This window comes from Balaenoptera musculus, chromosome 2 (genome assembly GCF_009873245.2).
Source record: "Balaenoptera musculus isolate JJ_BM4_2016_0621 chromosome 2, mBalMus1.pri.v3, whole genome shotgun sequence".
Taxonomy (NCBI): domain Eukaryota; kingdom Metazoa; phylum Chordata; class Mammalia; order Artiodactyla; family Balaenopteridae; genus Balaenoptera; species Balaenoptera musculus.
In genome coordinates this window covers 102,328,786-102,347,736 of record NC_045786.1, presented here as the reverse complement: position 1 = coordinate 102,347,736, position 18,951 = coordinate 102,328,786, and the positions used below count along the sequence as shown (strand labels likewise).

Below are 18,951 nucleotides of genomic sequence, written 5' to 3'. Positions count from 1 at the left end.
GTGAAGGTCCGCTGGGTCGGAGAGTCTGGAGTGATGAGCCCACATGGGTGGTCTTCCTTGGCCAGCTCCTTCAGGGGTCTGCAGCCCTGTGTTGTTCTCAGTATGACCTGCAGACCACCTGCCTCAGAAGCAGGGAGGGAAGGAGGTCTGATTTCTATGTCTGTGTCTCTTCCAAAACTGAAAATCATGGGAAACTAAAGGATGTGCCTCTCAGCTACTGAGAAGGACACCCATAAGGGCAACCAGGAGCACCCGAGTCCGCCATAATACACATGCCCCACACACAGGGTTGACCCAATTTCAGACTTCAGTTTTAATTGCAAAGCTGCCCGTGGGGGCCAGGCTCCCACTCTGCCCTGACTTGCCCTTCCCCTCCCTCTCTTCCGCTCCACCCGCCATCTGGGTAAGAGGAGGTTGAAGAATTGGGTCAGGCCAGCGTGGGCGTATTCCCCCAGGAGGAAAGCGAGCGTCCTTCCGCTGCCGCCACCCCGCAGGCCTAGTTGACTTCGCTTCGCTCCAGAGGGTTGGTGGAGGCAGTGAGGCTCTCGGCGGGGCCAGGTTCGGGAGAGGCGGGGGCGCCCCTCACCGTCTGGGCCAGGGTGCCCCCGCGGCGGCTGCTGGACGCCTCGGAGCCAGTGCCCTCCAACAGCTTGGCGACGAGGGCGATGCCGGCCGAGCGCAGCAGGCCGCCGGCGGCGCATGCGTACAGCACGGGGTTCACGCTGCTGCTCAGGAAGGCCAGCGTTATGAGGGCTTGCGGGCCAGGTGCAGCCTCTGACTCTCGGGCCCGGACCCCATTGTCTTGCCCGCCAGCGCGCGGACCGCCTCGGCCAGGTTCACCACGTGGTAGGGCAGCCAGAAGGCAGCGAAGGCCAGGATGATAAAGGCCAGCAGGCGGCCGGTGCAGCGGCTGCGGCGGAAGCGCCGGACCCGCAGCCGGCGCCAGATGTCGGAGTAGCTGGCCACCACGGCCAGGAAGGGCAGCAGGAAGCCGGTGACCACCTCGAAGAACAGATGGAAAGCCCTATGTGCTTCGCTGGGGTACTTCGGGAAGCAGACCAGGCTCCTGTTGTCCGATCCCAGCGTCACCTTGCGGTACAAGATGACGGGCGTGGCCAGCAGGACAGACACCACCCAGATGCCTCCTAGCGACCGCCAGGCAACTGTCTTGGTGCGAGTTTCTGGGACGCAGAGAGGACGGCCACCGCCAGCGAGCGGTCCAGGCTCATGGCCGTGATAAGCAGGACGCTGGCATACATGCTGACCCCGCAGACATAGTGGAACAGGTGGCAGCCAGCCAGTCCAAAAGTCCAGGTGCCTTGGGCCGTGTAGTAGAGGAAAAAGGGGGCAGTGAGCAATACGGCCAAGTCGGCCAGGGCCAAGTGTAGCACCAGCAGGGCAGTGACAGAGCGCTTCCGAATCTTTACCAGGATGCTCCACACCACAAAGCTGTTGCCAGGCAGCCCCACAGCCAGTGCCACTGACAGTACGATGATAACCAGCAGAGACATGAACATGACACCTGGTGAGGAGGTGCTTCAGGAGATGTAGTGCTCGTGGCCATTGCAAGGACCTGGAGAGCGAGGGCGGACACGCACATGAGGGAAGGGACAAGGGTTTCCTGACACCCTGGACACACCTAGCCTGGGTATTCTACTCTGTCTCCAAGACCAGCAGCATCAGATGCACCTCCGCAGTATACTGCCCTCATCACTGCCAACTGACCTGCCTTAAGGGGATCTGGCTGAGTAGAAAGACTAATTTCCTCACTGGGCCACAGGGCCCCTTCCTGCCCACAGACCCAATTGCAAAATATATAGCAACAGCAGAAGCAGTATTTCCAGACCCTTCAGCCTCCTTCCCTCAGGAGACCCTGAAACCCAGAACCAAAGTGGGGACTTTCCTTACCAATGCTGCACCCCTCAAAAGGCTAGCTCCTTTTCCCCCCACCAGGCCCTCAGCCCTTCAGTCCCACTGACTTCTTCCAACCACCTACCCACTCGCCCAAGAGATGCCCAGGGCCCACCAAGAATAACAGGGATGGGGAGGATTTCGTAGACAGGAGACAAGACTAAGTCCTCCCAAGTCATTTTACCACTGGTCAGGCTTTCTTTGGAAATTCCTTTGGACCTTCTCTTATGGCTTCACACTGCCCCCCGCCCCGCCTCCCCTACTCCCAGGAAACTTACTTAAGGCTTTGCCGAGCACTGGTTGGAAGCTGGTGTCAATCCCAGGGTGAGAACAGAGTGGTGTAGCCTATCCCCAGATCTGTCCCAGTGCCAGGGGCCTGGCCTGGGGTCCAGGTTCTATCAGCTAAGTCAGCCAGAGAGGAAGTACCACAGAGCAGGGGAGGGAGAAGACACATCTTCCTGAGGGTGGGGTGGAAACTCCTACCCCCTCCCTTCACTAGATGAGGTGGAATATTCTTCATGTTCCAGAAGAGCCCAGCTGGGAGGAAGACTCCTCAGGGGTGGGGCCAGAAGAGAAGAGCCCCGGAAGGGGCAGTGAGAGAGGAAAGAGGGGTGAGGGGGTGAGTAGGCTGGGGTGTGGCCTCACATGCAGGTCTAGACTGAAGAATTGAACAAAATAATAAATTGCGTCATACAGGAGAAGGAGGGAAGGAAGCCAGAGAGGGGAAATGGACTCAGATTGAGAGGTCAGCATGTTGGGTATCTTTATATTTTCTGTGAACGATGTCGATTTTTAGATTAATAGGAAGTGTAGGTTGACACTGTGGCTAGGTTCTGGGTTTGGGTCAGGTGATGTCAAAGAGGACAGCATTCTGTGTTTGGCTTGGATTCAAGCCATGACCGGGATTTGGGGGAGAGGACCCTCTTCCAGCACCCCTATCCCTCTCCTCACTTAAAAGAACTAGTTCCATTCTAGGTCAATCTCCATTCTCTTTGGTAGAAGCCAAAGTCCAAATGGTCTCTCTAGTATCACACAGAATGACAATTTCTTCCCCTTCCCGAACCACCTGCCTTGTGTTTGCCCATGTGGCTACCCTGCCACATGAATTTGGACCCAAGATCTGGGCGCTGGGCAAGGAAGTCAGCACCACCTCTTTCCTACCTTCCCACAGCTGACTGTTCTGTCCCACCTTAGACACACAGAGAAAGCAGAGGTGAACACAGGGAGCAGACATGAGGGAGTGAGGGCAGTGATGCCTTATGCCTGCCCTGCCAAGAGGGGAAACCAGGAATGTGGAAAGGGAAACAGCCCCCAGAAGGGTCACTCTTCTGGCCCCCTGGAATGAGGACAGTCTCCTCTTGAACTCTCCTGCGAAGCTAAGAACCAAAAAGTCTTATCTTCCATCTGACCATGAGCCTTCCTGCTTCCCTTCCAAGTCTGCCTCTTCTCAGGAAAGATGCACAGTGTAATGGTGGTCATTGAGGTCCCTTATCCTCTGTAGTGCCCCTACCTTTCCTGCTTTGAGAAAAGCCAGAGCAGAGTTGACCCAGCAGTTATCAGGCAGAGGATATGGCGAAAAGAAATGGGCTGAAACCGCAGCAAGAACTGAAGACAGAGTTGAGGAAGGGCTTTCTGACCACAGAGGGTGTGTGAGAAGGGGAGTGTGTAACAGAAGTTGGGGAGCCTCTGCCCCAGTGTGCAAGGACAGGAAGAAGCCCATGAGGTTGGTGTTTGGGGATAGAAGCTTCCAGCTCAGAGCTCCAGGGTCAATCAGAAATCCCTTCTGACAGGAACTGGGTTGTCTTTGCCTCCTCTCCCAAACTGCTCCCCACCTCCATTTCTCTCAATGGCCTGTCTTCCTCTGCCCTAGACTAGACATTCTAGGCATACTCTCTGTCCCCCAGGTCCGGAGCTCCATCCCAACCCCAGTTTTGGTGGCCCTGACGTGACCCTGAGAACTGGATTTCCTTTGCTCTCTCTCTTGGGCTCTGCCTGGGTGGTGTGAACAGTCACTAAAGCAGAACCAGGGTGATGGTCAGGGTGACCTCTCAGGTAAACAACCATCTAAGTTTGCCACAGACTGAGGGGGCTGGGACAAGAGACTTTCAGTGCTAAAACTGAGAAAGTCCTGGGCAAACGGGGATGGGTTGGTCACCATGGTGACCACACGTGTGTGCACACAGACATCCCCTAAAAAGGACCCCATCCTACATCCCCAAACTCAAAAGTGTCAGGATCCAGAACAATTTTGAGACCTAGAGATAGAAAGATTCCAAAAGATGGGGGCTGAGCAGTACTGGGGGAGATGAGGAACAGCTAGCAGTCTTGGGAGGAGTCAAGACTTGGCAAAGAGGAGAAAGAGAGAAAGGAGAGGTGGCACCTCCCTGAAAAATTCCTCTTGTCTTCCAGATATCCACACCACTCCCCATACCCATCATCCCCAGCCCCCAGAGGGCCCCTGGGTGAGTGAATGCCTGTTCCTGGGCTCCTTTTTGAGTCAGGTGACCTTTGCAGGGAGACTTAGATTCAAAGAAGGTAAGTCTCAGACTCCCACGGCCCCTCCCCCACTGTACCAACCACAAGACAGACAAGAAAACTTTCCTTTCAAACCCCACAGATTGACTTTCCCCTTCCAGAGCCAGTTTCCTCTCCACTCAGCTCTAACAGACCCCAAAGAATGGATCCCATCACCACCCCTCATCCAAGCACTCATACCTTTCCTTCCTCTTTCTCTCTTTATTTCCAAAGCGGTTCTATGGGTTGGCTTGGGGGAACCAGGCCACCTGGGCTGGGGAGGACAGGTCATGATGCCACCGAAGGCTGGCATTGCCCAGCCTTGGCCTGACCCAGCAGGGAACTAGGTGACTTCGGTATCACTCAGGTATGATGAACCGCTGGAGGGAGCATGCTTAAGCCATGGTGTAATTGTTGCCAAAAGCTTGGCTCCCTGTCCACCAATGCCGAATAGAAATACGGAGACAAAGTCTGGAGGAAATAGAAAAGAGTAGCTTTATTCCTTTGGCCAGGCAAGAGGGAAACACAGTAGGCTAGCGCCTCAAGAACTGTGCTCCCCCTCTCCTGGGGGATTACAGAGGGTCTTATAGGTGGAACTCGAAGTCCAGGGTAAGTGATAAGGATCAAAGTGGTGAAGGTTTTGCATTCGTCTTCTTCTTGCAATATTTTAAAACGGCCACAGCTAGCAACAGGCAACCGGGTCTGGTGTCCTTGAAGTTATCCGCCCGTGACCTTCTTTTAATGCTGTGAGAGAGTGTAGGGGGAGAAGAATGCCAGGTGCAGAGTATAATTCCTATGGAATCAGAGTAATTAGCTTTGTTTAGCTTTGTGAAGGACAAGTCTAGCTACAAGTGTTTGTTAGTAGTAACAGCTAAAGAGTAACCAAGATTGCTTAACTCTTTCAGGCCTGTTTATGCTGTTTCCCCAGCCTGTTCATTGTTTGCTTATTTTCCTTGCTTATCAGAAAAGTCTCATTTCTATTTTTGCTGCAACATAACGGCCACCCAGTGTATTTCACAATAGCTTCTGGCAACAAGTAAGCAGCTCTGGCACCTGGGCACATGCCAACCTGCAAGTACATGATACTCTTTTAACACGGACCACCACCACTCATAGTCCCTCAGTTTGAGGAACCTGGGCCTGCCCCAGATGTATGATAATTCTGCCCAGACAGATCCAAACTATGGTCAGAGAAGGATCCCCAATCCGTCCAGAGTGGTTCCCTGAGTTCTGGAAGGCGATGGAAAGGGATAGGGAAGAGCAGGCCCGGTTGTAGGGTTTGACGTCAAGGGTCTCATCCCTGACTGTCCTTCTCCGCCCCGCCCCCAGGGTCTCCATTGCCACGGCCCTGCCCCAGCACTTTGAGCCGAGGGGTAGCTCGGAGCTCCACGGTCCCCTCCCTAGAGTGGTCGACCCCTCGGGCCTCTCCGGAGCCCTCAAAGAGCCGCGTGAGGAAGCGGGGACCCGCCTGGGTCAGTAGATCCCCGGAGGTGAAGAGGTAGAGCAGCGGGTTGACGCTGGAGCTGAAGAAGGCCAGAGCCGTGGTTCCGGCTCGCGCCGCCTGGCTCGCCCCGCCCAGCCTCGCCAAGGCTCCTTCGGGCGGAGCCAGCGCGGCGAGCGCCTGCAGCACGTTGACAGCGTGGTAGGGGGCCCAGAGCAAGCCGAAGGCCAGCACGATGGCGCCCACCAGCCGGCCCACCCGCGCCCCTTGCCGCCTGCCGCCCCAGCGGGTGCCCCGCAGCCGCGCCAGCGTCACGCCGTAGCAGCCGAGCACCAGCCCGAAGGGCAGCACGAAGGCGGTCAGGGTCTCCAGGCTCAGGTGGGCGGCGGCGTGGGCGGGCGACGGGTGGCACAGCTGGCACACGCGGTCCGCCCAGAGGTGGCGGTAGACGGCGGCCGGGCTGGCGAGCACCAGGGCGGCCAGCCAGACGGCCAGCAGCAGGCGGCGGGCCAGGGCCGGGCTGCGCAGCCGGGGCGCCAGGAAGGGGCGGGTGACGGCGAGGCAGCGCTGCAGGCTGAGCAGGCTGGTGAGCAGCACGCTGGCGTACATGCTGAGCGCGCACACGTAGTACACGGCCTTGCAGCCCGCCTGGCCCAGCGGCCAGGCCTGCCGGGTCAGGAAGGTCACGAAGAGCGGCGTGAGCAGCAGCACCGAGCCGTCGGCCAGCGCCAGGTGCAGCACGAGCGTGGCCGCCAGCGGTCGCCCCCGTGCGGGCCGCCAGCCCGCCAAGCTCCACACCACGAAGCCATTGCCAGGCAGCCCCAGTAGCGCCGCCAGCAGCAGGAAGGCCGTGCCTGTGACCCGCGAGGTCTTCCAGCTCAGCAGCGTCTCGTTCCCCGGGGGACCGTAGCAGACCGACATCCTTAGGCGCCTACGGGAGGCTGGAAGGAGCCATGGAGCGCTTTCAGGTGGGGCAAAGGCGCACGTTACGCCTGATGCCAGTGAGAAGGGACTGTGCCTCCCTCACTCCTCTGCAGCCGGCCTCTCTTCTGTCTGGGAGCTTCTGTCTCTTCCTCCAGGACCCCAGCCTCAGCTCAAACACTGCTTCCTGGAACCCAAATCCTCTGCTCTGGGTCAGCTGACCTCCCCAGTCCTGACTCCCAGGCTGTCACTGCCTCCACCTTCCACCCTCCTAACCTGGCCTCTCCTTCTTCGTCCAGCCCTGTTGCCTATACCGCAGGGCAAAAGTGAGTGGAAGGGAGTATGGTCTCATGGGCAGATCTACTTACCCAGCTGGGAGCGAGCAGGGTTGGGGGCCCTCCGGGGGCCCTCCAGGGGCCTGGGGAAGCCCAAAGGCAAAGGAGCAGTGGGCCAGGTGCCTAATCCTGTCCTGTGCCTGTCAGGTTGGCAGAGGATGAGGCGAAAACAGGGAGGGACAAGGTGGGGCTCCTCTCGGGCCTTTCCTGGGGCCCCTCCCTCACCCTGCTGCTTCCCATCACTAACATGTCCAGGCGTGTGAGAGCCCGCCTCCCCAGGAAACGGGATAAGCTGAAGGGGTGCAGATAAGGTCCCCTGGTCGTGTGGGTGAGTAGGGACACTGCCGGATCCTGCCCCTGGGTCCTGCTTCTGCGCTCATCCCTCCCCACCCCCTGCCCCCCACCCTCTGGTCCCAATCCTCCCACCCTGCAGCTCTTATGCTGTCTGGCCGCTCTTGCCTGCACTCAGCAGAGAAGGCGTCCCAACTCCTCATTCCCCCAGCTGCTCTACCTTTGCCTGTTTTCAGACTCCTGACCCTGCTGAGCCCCCTTTTTCCTCAGCTTCCTACCTACCCCTCTCACCTCTTGCCTGGGACCCTGCCCCAGTCATTCCGCCCTCACAGCTCTCAGTGGGCTGTCAATGACAGCTTTCAGTGTAAAGCATGGGCTAAGTTCCGGGCGGAATGGGAGATGCATGGAAGGGTGAGGGGCTTATAGCCTGGTTGAGGAGTCCTAACTCACAGCCATGAAGAGGCCACACTGCCAGGCTGCACCAGGATACAACGCAAGGAAAAAGGAAAGGGCACAGTGTAGAGACTTATTTCTCTAGGTCGTGAGGTTGGGCAAAGCTTGGAAAGGAAGAAATTTGGTAGATTGATGAAATTTAGGGAAAGGGAAAAAAGGCTTCTGCCCAGTCAACAGCCAGAAGGGGGTTTCTTGGGAGCCAGGACACCAGTCTTGTCTCAGTTTGGGTTCCCTCCAAAGCAGAGCCTGAGTCGAGGGCATGGGTACAGGTAATCTTGTATTTGGGGGGGTCAGGTCGGGAAGCAGGAGTGAGGGAGCAGGGGAAGAGAGGGAAGAGGAAAGCCAGTAAGAGTGTGTTATTGAGTTCCAATATTCAGTGGGCATCAGGAACCTCTGAGTGCACAAAATAACTTCCAGAAAGACAGAAGATGGGCGTTTATGGCCAGCTCACATTCCCCATTGTTTAAGGGTTGTCCTAGAGGCATTAATGCCCTTATACACACTTGCAGCCTGTACTTGTCAGGGGGCTGAGTGGGCTGCTACAGCTTCAGATAAGACTCCTGGGCAGGAAATCAGAGAGACTTATGCTCATGTGAGGGATTCACTGACAGTGAGAGTCTGAGCTTCCTCACAACTGTTCATCACAACTGCAGCTGAAATCAGAGATGGGACACGGGGCACCGAATGCTAAAGTCCTGATGCCATCAAAGGACCCATCCCCTCTTCCGCTATCCACATCTCTTTCATGCCTATAAAGTGGCCAATGGAGAAAGGTGAGAGAATGACTAATCCAGTGCAGCTGAAGCAGGCAGTTCTTCTGAAGAGAAGTGTTGAGCCAGCCCCTCCCCTAGCCCACAGAGGGAAGAGCATGAAAGCAGGAAGGCCAGGGTCCCAGACAGGATCCTGGTGATTCTGGATCCATGGATCAGGACCCATCCTCCCCTCGCACCCCACCCAGGCACACAGCCTGGAGGTGTCCTATTTTCTCCAAGCCCTGCCCATCCTCAGCACGGCCTCCCTGTTCCTAAAGCTGCAGTTCATGGCTTTTTCAGTAGGTGGCAGCACATACAGAGCAAATCACATAACCAGCTTCACACAGATTGGGAGCCAGAAGAAACTGGCCCTAGAAATTACCTCGATATAAAGAAACACACCGGAGATCACATTCCATCCAATTACATAGTTCCCATTTACCCTCACATCACACGCTGCCACCAGAGACACACACACAAACTTCCATGGCTTTTGCTGGATATATCTGGGCCTCGATCCTTCCTCCACGACCCCACTTGGCCCTTCCCCTCCTCCCTCCCCTTGGACTTTGCCCTTCTCGCTGGCCAGGCAGGGGGGCCAGAGTCCGGGCTTGACTCATACCCCACCTCGCTGGGGCTGAGATCCCAGCTCCGTAACAGAAAACACCACCACTTCAGCTCCAACCCCGTGGAGAACCACCCAGCCCAGAACTCCCGGGAGAGGCAACTCTCCTGCTCCTTCCCTCCACCATGGAGTACCTCTCTGCCCTGGACCCCAGCGGCCTGCTCAGGTGATTTCTAACCCTTCTCTCCACTCTCCAGCTCTGGGGATATAGGCAGGGTGACAAAGCTGCTTTCAGACCCTAGAAAACTTTCGAATTTGTACCCCTTCCCCTCCCTGCCCCTTTTCACAGTGGGCTTGTCCAGCTCCTGAACTGCCCCCACCCCCAGTCCGTGGTCTCTCCCTCTCTCCCCGAGCTACTTTAATCTGCACACCTAGATCCCTCCCTCCCAACTTCCCTAACGCTCCAGCTATCCCACACCCATCACCCCCGCTGCACTCACCAAACCCCTCACTCCTTCTTGACCTTTCTTCCCACCTCGCAGGTCAGTATCCAGTATGAGCTCCGATTTGGGCCGTAGGGTCTGGACCTCGGCTCCACCACCCCGGCGACCTTTCCGTGTCTGTGATCACAAGCGCGCCACCCGGAAAGGCCTGACAGCTGCCACCCGCCGGGAACTGCTAAACAAGGTGAGTGGGCCAAGTCCCTGGGTTCCAAGAGCAGGGGCAGCCAAGGGGCTAGGGAAGAGTGTGAGCTTGGAATAACGAGCAGGAAGGGCTGCGGCTACATGGGTGCCCCTCCCTCTGAGAGCTGAAAGCAGTGGGGTGAGCCCAGTGGCTTCGGCTGCATTTGACTCAATGCACTTTTTTTTTCCCCAAGGAGTGGGCTTTTCTTTGGGGGCGGGAAAGGAGTAGACAGGGTTGGAGGGATAGATTTCAGAACTCAGTATGGAACGGCAATTTGTATGACAGATCAAATTCAAATCCTGATTCTGCCGCTTCCTAGTGTCAAAACTTGGGAAGTTATTCAGCCTATCAAAACCTCAGTTTCTTCATCTGTAAAAAGGGAACAGTAATACAACTACCTCCTAGGGCTGCTGAAAGGAGTAAAAGCGAATAATGTATGTAAAGTGCTACATAGATACTTGACACTAGTGAAGACTCAAAAAGGTTAAAAGTTATTATTACTGAAAATAGTTCTGAAGAACTCTGTGAGGGTCGGGGAGAGTGAGGTGGGACACTGGAGATAAGACCCCATCGTGACAGGCCCCGTCAGCATAATGCCTATACCCATTCAAGAGAAACTGGCTAGCTTTTCAATTCCTAACCAGTAGGCATGGCTTGGAGGGAAGCTGAGAGAGATGACAGTGACATGGTAGGAGCAAAGCAGGAACAAATAGGAAAAGGACAGCCCCTAGTGAGGGTCCCCCAACAACTAAAGAACACCGTGAGCTAGAGCCATTAGAAGGGATGGCAAAGCACCGGGAAGGAGAGTTGGGATATCAATCAGCATCTAGGGTCAACCGTTGGGTGCCGGGCAGCTGGACGGGGAAGGGGCATGGGATAAGCTCTGCCCCTTCCCTCCTACTTCTTGCCACTGGGCAGGCACTGGAGACTCTGATGCTGAGTGGAGTGCTAACACTGGTGCTGGAGGAGGATGGGACCACAGTGGACAGTGAGGACTTCTTCCAGCTGTTGGAGGATGACACATGCCTGATGGTGCTGGAGTTGGGACAGAGCTGGAGCCCCAGCAGGGTGAGAGGCCCACACTGGGGCTGCTTAGGCCACTGACCCTTTCTGTCTCTCCCGAGCCTCTTCTGCTGCCTAACCCTGATCTTGGGGGCAGAGGCGATGGGAGAGGTGAGGAGTTGTCGATGACTCCTTATAGCGGACCAACAGTCCAGGCAAGGGTGGGTCTGTCCCAGTGCTGACGGGGATTAGTGGTGGGTGTCAGTATGTGAGGGTCCATTGCACCGATGGGGGGGCCCTACAGGGTGGGGTGCTGTCGTATGGCCTGGGCCGGGAGAAGCCCAAGCACAGCAAGGACATCGCCCGCATCACCTTCGATGTGTACAAGCAAAACCCTCGAGACCTCTTTGGCAGCCTGAACATCAAAGCCACGTTCTACGGGCTCTACTCCATGAGCTGTGACATTCAAGGACTCGGCCCAAAGAAAATACTCAGGTCAGAGACCAACATGTCACAGTTCCCCATCCCTACAGCTGCACTCCCCTACCCCGTTAGCTCCCCTGTGGAAAACCCCCAGACCCCAGCCTGTGGCCTCCTCCCAGGTTCCCCCACCCCGTGACTTCCTCTTGTCTCTGCCCTTCAGGGAGCTCCTCCGATGGGCCTCCGCACTGCTGCAAGGCCTGGGCCACATGCTGCTGGGAATTTCCTCCACCCTTCGTCATGCAGTGGAAGGGACTGAGCGGTGGCAGCGGCAGGGTCGCCTCCAACCCTACTGAGAAGGGGCTCTGAGCTTCTGCCCCTAGACTCATTCCAAGAGACAGACTGTAAGGACTGTGACAGCGTCAAGTTTGGGGTCTACACACAGTGCAGGCTCACTAACTCGCTTGTTTTCCCCAGTCTTCTGATCCCATAGTGACAGGCCCATCAGCCTAACGCCTTCCACCCCAGCCTATACCCATTGCTGAAGAATACTATCCATTCCTAGCCATCTTTCCAGCCTCCCACTTACCCTGAAAGGCCACAGCCTGTCCACAGGCATCTGGATCCCACCCTGATTGCTGCTACATCTAGAGGTCCTTACCACTCCCCTCCTGTCCCTAAGCTCCCCAGTGCCCTGAAGAGAGCCCTCTCTAACTTCACCTTGAGATCTCTATTTCTTTGTACCCTTCCCCCCCAAAATAACAAAGGTGTTTCCAGTAAAAATATAAAAATGTTTATCAATAAGACTTTTGACTCCAATTTAAACTAGGAACAGGACAGGATAGATACTCCGTTTCCCCCTGCCCCATCAACACCCAGTCCCAGATCCAAAGGCCTTAGTCTTCAAGTATTGAGTTCAAGGCCCGCCTCCGCTTGGCCACCGCCCCCTGCTGCTGTTCCCAAGCCTCTCGCCGCTTCAGGAAGGTAGTCAGGGCCACGTTTCGAGCTACATGGTGGCCAAAAGGGTCCCTTATCAGCTCCTGGTTCCGCGCCCCTGCAAAGGGAACCATTCATGTTCAGTATCACCGTGCAGTCACCCACCCATCCTTGAAGAGACTCTACTTGGGGTGAAGGTCCCTCCATTTTTTTGGAACCCTGGGTCTGCCTCAGGATAGAGTTAACACCCCACTGTCCAAAGAAGAGAAGTCAGGAGGAGGGGTGGGAGCACAGGGCTGCACCGTCCACAGAGTGGCCGGGGAGAGCAGACTGCCAAGAACCCATGGCCAAGACCACCCTTTGGAACTGAAGTCTCTGCTTAACTTAGGTCCATTCCCAGCCACCCAGCTCTTTAGAGTGAGGAAAGGGAACATTTGGAAAGGTCCAAGATCGGTGCTGGTACTCACCCAGCTCAGCAGCAATTTCCTTCCGGGCCCCCAAGGCTGCCCCACTCCAGATGGCATCAAGCACACGGCTGCCGTGGCGACTACAGGCCAGAGCCACATATTGTCCCTGCATTGAGACAAGCAAGGTAGGGCCCTCTAGGGCAATCCACAGAAGTGTGTTGGGTGGGGGTGGGCGTGAGGGCTGAAGTTAAGAGGCTGAGGTGAAGCAGTCTAGGAACTACATATCCTCTCTGGGACTCCAAAGGACAGTCCTGGGGGAAGCTCACATTCTCTAAATGGAGGATGGCAGAGGAATCAAAGCAGAAGCCAGAAATCTAACCTTTAGGGTCTTCAGCACCCGGCGGCGCTGCTTGCGTGTCACAGAGGGGCTGGTCAGGACAGCATCAAGCACATGGGAACCAGCAGGGCTTTGGGCCAGAGTCAGAAGCTGTGGTCCTGTCAAGGCGCCCAAACTTCGAAGTATAAGACCAGGACTGGAGAACTGCAGCAAATGCTGGAGCAGTAGAGACCCAAGGACTGTCACTTCCCCCAGGTCCCTGGCGGTGGCCATTTCTACCTGGAAGGACAGAGACAGGGAATTAGGAGGCAGCCACCAAACTGCCACCTTCACTTGGATGAAGCCAGAGATCTCACCACCCTCACCTCAGTGGTGAGGGGCTTCCTAAGCCCTGGGAGGCCTGGTCCCCAGTTAGTCACAGGTTTGGCCTCTCCCCTACCTCACCTGGTGCTCCGCGGGCACTGCCCCCTCCTCCTCCGCCAGTCCATAGTACACCTCATAAGTCATCAAAGTGGCAAAGAGAGGCACACAGGCCACTTGCCGGGAAGAGGGCTCTGCACAGTGGAACGCCTAGAAGGGAAGACAAAACATGAAACTGAGAACTAACCTCAACTAATTCATCCCTAACCTCGACTTCCCAGACAGGGGAAAGCATTCAGGACAGATGAGAACGCCTAACTCCACAAGAACATAAGCTGCAGGCGGACAGGATCTCATCTGCCTTCCTGTATCCACAGCCTCCACATATGTAGCAGGGACTGAATAAATATTTATTCCTTAAAACTTCTCTCTCTGTCCTGGGAGACAATTCTCATTCCAGGGCCATGAGATGGTTTTGGCTTCATTTCCCCCTGTATCTGTGAACTCCCTGGGCACTAGACCTCTTGGGTCCACAGATACAACGACTGAAGATTAGCTAAGTCCTAGCAGGTGGAATTTGAACTGAGGGCATAAATGGGTTGCGGGTAACCACCACTCACCTCCAACAACAGCTGTAGGACCTGGGCTTGGTGGATCCCAACTCTGTGGCAGGCCCCGACCAGGGCAATGACTACCCCTGGGTGACCCTGAGCCAGCACAGCTTCCAGGGCAGGGCTTAGCTCCTCAAACACGGGGGACAGCTGAGGGGAAACATGGGTTAAAGAATCTGGCATTCTGGTAACAGTGGGCTGAGTTATTCAGAGAAATCTTCCTGCCAAAAACAACTGAACATGCTAGATAAAACATAAAAGCATTGCCAATAACAGGACTTTGGTTTGGACGGATAAGGAAGGTCCAGAACAAAGGGGCAGTCTTAGAGGTGCGGCCTCCCATGGGGAGGGGATTGTAAATGGCCATACTCTCAGGATAAGGAAGGACTAGAATTAAACCTCCCCTTCTACCCTAGATCTCAACCCATGAGATCCCAGGGAAGCATGTCTTGGCACTAAGCAGCAAAGGAAATGAGAAGCTACGACAGCAGCTCCAGTGCTCATATGGATTTGTAGCCAAGTACCCAGAGACTGAGTGAGCCACGGAAGCGCAGGCTGAGAACTTGAATTACGCCAGTCCCCTGCGGGCACTGGCACCTGAGAGAAGCCAAAGCAAATCCTTTCTGGGAAGAAGGCACCTTCACCCTAAGCTCTGGGAAGCCTCCAGGAATAACTTCTCAAGGGGAACGGCCAGCACACTGTTGAAAATACAGAAGCAGGCATACAATAAAGCAAGTCCCAATGAACAAGAACTAACAGACACAGACTCAGCCAAGTTCCTGACTCACCAGCTCAGGAGTGGTGACAGCATCCAGGAAACGCTGCAAAGGGAAGTTAGCAATAGGATGTGCAGCCAGGGTCTGCAGCTGTCCTTGGAAGTGATCCTCAAAGAGGCTCTGGAGCTTTGGGGGCTCCGACACCAGCAGCACCTGCTCCAGGAGTCTGGAGCTCGTCTGATCGCGCAGAAATAGCAGTAGGGGACTGGGGACGAGGAGAGGGTGATCAGATAGTCTTCACTTCACTTCATCCAAGATAACCACATCACTGGACTTACCATGGTGATCATTTTGAAGTGTACTGAAATAGCAAATCATCACGTTGTGTGACAGGAACTAATACAGTGTTGTAGGTCAATTATACTTCGAAAACAAACAAACTGGGCTTCCCTGGTGGCGCAGTGGTTGAGAGTCTGCCTGCCAATGCAGGGGACACGGGTTCGAGCCCTGGTCTGGGAAGATCCCACGTGCCGCGGAGCAGCTGGGCCCGTGAGCCACAATTACTGAGCCTGCGCGTCTGGAGCCTGTGCTCCGCAACAAGAGAGGCCGCGATAGTGAGAGGCCCGCGCACCGCGATGAAGAGTGGCCTCCGCTTGCCACAACTAGAGAAAGCCCTCGCACAGAAACGAAGACCCAACACAGCCATAAATAAATAAATAAAACAAATACTTAAAGTAAAAGTCTATAAAAAAAAAACAAACAAACAAACTTATAGGAAAAGAGATCAGATTTGTGTTTACCAGAGGCAGGGGCCCTGGCGGGAGGGGGAATTGGCGCAAGGCGGTCAAAGGTACAAACTTCCAGTTATAAGATAAATACTAAGGATGTAACGTATAACAAGATAAATATAACGAACACTATTGTATGTTTTACATGCAAGTTGTTAAGAGTTCCCATTACAAGGAAAAAAAAAATTTTTTCCTACTTCTTTAATTTTGTATGTAAATGAGATGATGGATGTTCACTAAACTTATTGTGGTCATTGTTTTGTGAGGTAAGTCAGTCAAATCATGCTGCACACCTTAAACTTACACAGTGCTGTATGTCAATTATATCTCAGTGAAACTGGACAAAAAAATAACATGGCTATATACATATATATTTCATATATATATCTCATGTATATATCTGATATATATATTTCATATATATACATATGTACACACATACATACACAGAATGAAAACCTTTGTCTTTTAAAACAAACAAACAATATACCTACATCATGTCATTCATTTCACACAGCCCACCACCTTGGTCAATCCTGAGGCCCTGTCCATACCTGCCATCTGCTGAGGAATTGCGGCTACTCAGGTAGCCCAACACAGCATTGCAGAGGTGGGCACAAAACTGGGGCAGCTTGCGGTGTAAGATCTGTAAGGCCACTTGAAGGCAGAAGCTGGAGATCTTGTCAGTGATAAACACTGTGGGGGAGGGCAGAAATAATAAAAGCGGCTTTCCCAAAATCCAGACAACCTGTAAAACCTCTGACCTCAGGCAACAAGGTTCAAGGGACTATGGACACAAATGGTCTACATAGGGCCTTTACAACATCAAACCAGATAAGATTTGAAAAAAAGAGGGATAAGACTGATCAAAATAAGAGCCTTGGGCTTCCCTGGTGGCACAGTGGTTGAGAATCTGCCTGCTAATGCAGGGGACACGGGTTCGAGCCCTGGTCTGGGAAGATCCCACATGCTGCGGAGTAACAGGCCCATGAGCCACAACTACTGAGCCTGCGCGTCTGGAGCCTGTGTTCCGCAACAAGAGAGGCCATGATAGTGAGAGGCCCGCGCACCGTGATGAAGAGTGGCCCCCGCTTGCCGCAGTTGGAGAAAGTCCTCGCACAGAAACGAAGACCCAACACACCCAAAAATAAATTAATTAATTAATTAATTAAAATCTGGATATTATTAAAAAAAAAAAAGAAGAGCCTTGTTTGATGATAATCACCTCCAAAAAAGAAGATCCTAGATTTCCTCCTATTTCCCTCCTTACCAGCAATGTCCTTCAGAAAGCAGGAGCTCAGGTTCTGAAGACAACTCAAGAAGGTTTCAGGGACCTCGAAATCGGTTGCCTTACATTCCCGAGATGGGGCCCTTTGTGCTTCTGAAGGAAGATCAAGAACGTATGCAGTGGTGAGATCACAAACTGCCATCCAGGAGGAAGAATAATTCCATAGTTGAACAAGGATTCGGCTTGGAGATGCAGAACACATACAACTCAATTGGTACAACTCAATGTCTCGTCTCATCTGGATGACTGAACTGAGACTACATTTCCGTTTTAATTTTTCTAAGAAACTTCAACCAGCTCCCCCATGGTCCATAGGAGACAGTCCAAACTCCTCAGTCAGGAATTCAAGGTGATCCAAAATCAGGCCTCACCTAAACTCACTATCTTATTTCCCAATGTTTTTCAAACTGTAGGTCTGCTGCCTGTGAGTGTATTACGAAATCAATCTAGTGGGTCTCAACAAGCTTTTTTTTTTTTTTTTTGGCCGCACTGCATGGCCTGCGGGATCTTATTTCCCCAGCCAGGGATCGAACCTGCGCCCCCTGCAGTGAAAGCGCGGATTCTTAATCACTGGACCTCCAGGGAAGTCCAAGCATTTTTTTAATGTAACACACAAAATAAAATGAAAATGGAGGGAATTCCCTGGCGGTCCAGTGGTTAGGGCTCCAAGCTTCCACTGCACGGGGCACAGGTTTGATGCCTGGTCGAGGAACTAAGATCCCACAAGCCGCGTGTGGCACAGCAAAAAAAAAGGGGGAAAGAAAATATCAGAGTGGGTTGCATGTAGTAAGGGTATTGTTTCCTGACCTTTTGCTTGAATCCAGTATGTGTATATATACACATATGTATGTCGAGTCATATTTAAAAAACTTTTCCATACTGTGAGTTCTGGTTAAAAAAAAGTTTGAAACGCAATGCTCAAGTGAATCATCTCTTCCACTTGCCCCCATTCTTCTGACAGCTGTTCCCTAAACACACCTATGCATCCTCACCTCTGGGCCTCTACACACACTAATCTTTGGCCTGCTATCCCTGACCTAATTTCTCTGCTAATTCTTCAAGGTCATGAAGAAATCTTCTGCTTATTCTCTCCTTCTGAACTTCCTAAACTCTCCTTCCCTCTGGGTCCATATCCCTTTCCTGTAATACTTACCAGGTAACTGGGAGCCACGGTGCCTGCCTCTCTCAGACTCCAGAAGAGTCCCTCCCAATACCTGCAGCAAAGTTCTGACCACGAAGCTGCCATGTGTGTCTCCACAGTAGAAAAGAAAATCATCACACACCTCAGCGGCTAGTCCCAGGCCCAGCTCCTCCAGGGTCTCCAAAGGACCATCCTTCCCATCCTCCTCCTCCTCCTCCTCTGCAGGGCTCCCTAGCAATCGAGGCAGCTGCAGCAAAGCACTTTGCAATACATGGACCCCACACCGATGACAGGCCACAAAGCGCAAGTTGGGCCGCAGAGCAGCCCATACTCGACACAGCGGTTTCAGGGGACTGAAACCCAACAGTTCCTGCAGCATCTCACTACCAGCCCTGTTTGTGGCCAAGGCTAGGGCCTGAGCCTCCACTTCTTTCAAAACATTGTGCACCATCAGCTCTGGAAAAACAAGAAAAGAAATATATTAAAGAGAATGAGAGGAGGCTACGGTTATGTTCCATCACTTAACCAAGGGGTGGGGAGGGAGGAAGGGGATATAGGAGATGAAACTAAGTCCTCACACCCTGGGGACCCACGAAAGTGTCCTTACCGGTCCTGGATTTTATGCCCAAATAAGTGCCTCCCTTGATCCCACCCCAAAGTTGCTCCCTACCTCGTTCTTCTCCCGTCTCGGGGACCTCTTTCAGCGCGGAGAGCGCCCGGCGGAAATACCCCAGAGCTTCTGGGCTCAGGTGAGGGTGCGCATCCGGAGGCGGCTCGGAGCGCCCATTCGGAGGCGGGCAGGGTTGTCGCTGGCGGCCTGGTGGGGGGCGCCCCGAGCCCTTGGCTCCGCGCCCTCTTTTGCCGCCAGCTGGGAACCGGCGCCCCGCCTGGTGGGGGGAGCGCGGACCCAGCCCCATGAGTGCTTCGGAGCCTCTCCGCTAGCGAAAGCTTCCTTAGCCGCAGGGTGAACCTCACGCAGTCGGGTGCTGGCCGGGGCCGGGCAGAGTTTAGCCACGCCCGCGCGCTCGGGGCGCCGCGTACACGTCATAGCCCCGCGACTACCGCTCCGGGGCGGGCT

General features: G+C 54.3%; 4 protein-coding genes across 7 annotated transcripts; 1 reads left to right on the top strand and 3 right to left on the bottom strand.

The window, feature by feature from the left end:
• Positions 1 to 496: 496 nt before the first annotated feature.
• LTB4R (leukotriene B4 receptor) lies at positions 497 to 4,069 on the bottom strand. The gene is given in 4 exon segments (XM_036842035.1): positions 497 to 756; positions 759 to 1,178; positions 1,181 to 1,536; positions 3,993 to 4,069. Coding segments are annotated over 4 exon segments (1,113 nt in total).
• An 838-nt stretch (positions 4,070 to 4,907) lies between these two features.
• LTB4R2 (leukotriene B4 receptor 2) lies at positions 4,908 to 9,750 on the bottom strand. Of its 3 annotated transcripts, XR_005018666.1 has the most exons (3): positions 7,156 to 7,640; positions 5,323 to 6,807; positions 4,908 to 5,218 (listed from the first exon to the last, which is right to left on the bottom strand). XR_005018666.1 is itself a non-coding variant. In XM_036842285.1 (2 exons), the coding sequence occupies exon 2, from the start codon at positions 6,785 to 6,787 to the stop codon at positions 5,720 to 5,722; it is 1,068 nt and encodes a 355-aa protein (XP_036698180.1). In that variant the 5' UTR covers positions 6,788 to 6,807; positions 9,684 to 9,750; the 3' UTR covers positions 4,908 to 5,719. The 3 variants fall into 3 exon arrangements, 2 of the variants coding, with proteins under 2 accessions (XP_036698180.1, XP_036698179.1); XM_036842285.1 differs by lacking the exon at positions 7,156 to 7,640 and adding an exon at positions 9,684 to 9,750 and having other exon boundaries at positions 4,908 to 6,807; XM_036842284.1 differs by having other exon boundaries at positions 4,908 to 6,807.
• CIDEB (cell death inducing DFFA like effector b) lies at positions 6,707 to 12,095 on the top strand. 2 transcript variants are annotated; one of them, XM_036842289.1, is made up of 5 exons: positions 6,707 to 6,834; positions 9,726 to 9,870; positions 10,786 to 10,935; positions 11,174 to 11,364; positions 11,513 to 12,095. In XM_036842289.1, exons 2-5 carry the CDS (start codon positions 9,739 to 9,741, stop codon positions 11,643 to 11,645), a joined length of 606 nt encoding a protein of 201 aa, XP_036698184.1. In that variant the 5' UTR covers positions 6,707 to 6,834; positions 9,726 to 9,738; the 3' UTR covers positions 11,646 to 12,095. The 2 variants fall into 2 exon arrangements, with proteins under 2 accessions (XP_036698184.1, XP_036698183.1); XM_036842288.1 differs by lacking the exon at positions 6,707 to 6,834 and adding an exon at positions 9,259 to 9,409.
• Positions 12,069 to 18,919, bottom strand: NOP9 (NOP9 nucleolar protein). Its single transcript, XM_036842283.1, has 10 exons — positions 18,544 to 18,919; positions 17,886 to 18,329; positions 16,715 to 16,825; positions 15,999 to 16,140; positions 14,729 to 14,921; positions 13,950 to 14,090; positions 13,414 to 13,539; positions 13,012 to 13,248; positions 12,693 to 12,798; positions 12,069 to 12,343 (listed from the first exon to the last, which is right to left on the bottom strand). The coding sequence occupies exons 1-10, from the start codon at positions 18,788 to 18,790 to the stop codon at positions 12,186 to 12,188; spliced, it is 1,905 nt and encodes a 634-aa protein (XP_036698178.1). The 5' UTR covers positions 18,791 to 18,919; the 3' UTR covers positions 12,069 to 12,185.
• Positions 18,920 to 18,951: the final 32 nt, after the last annotated feature.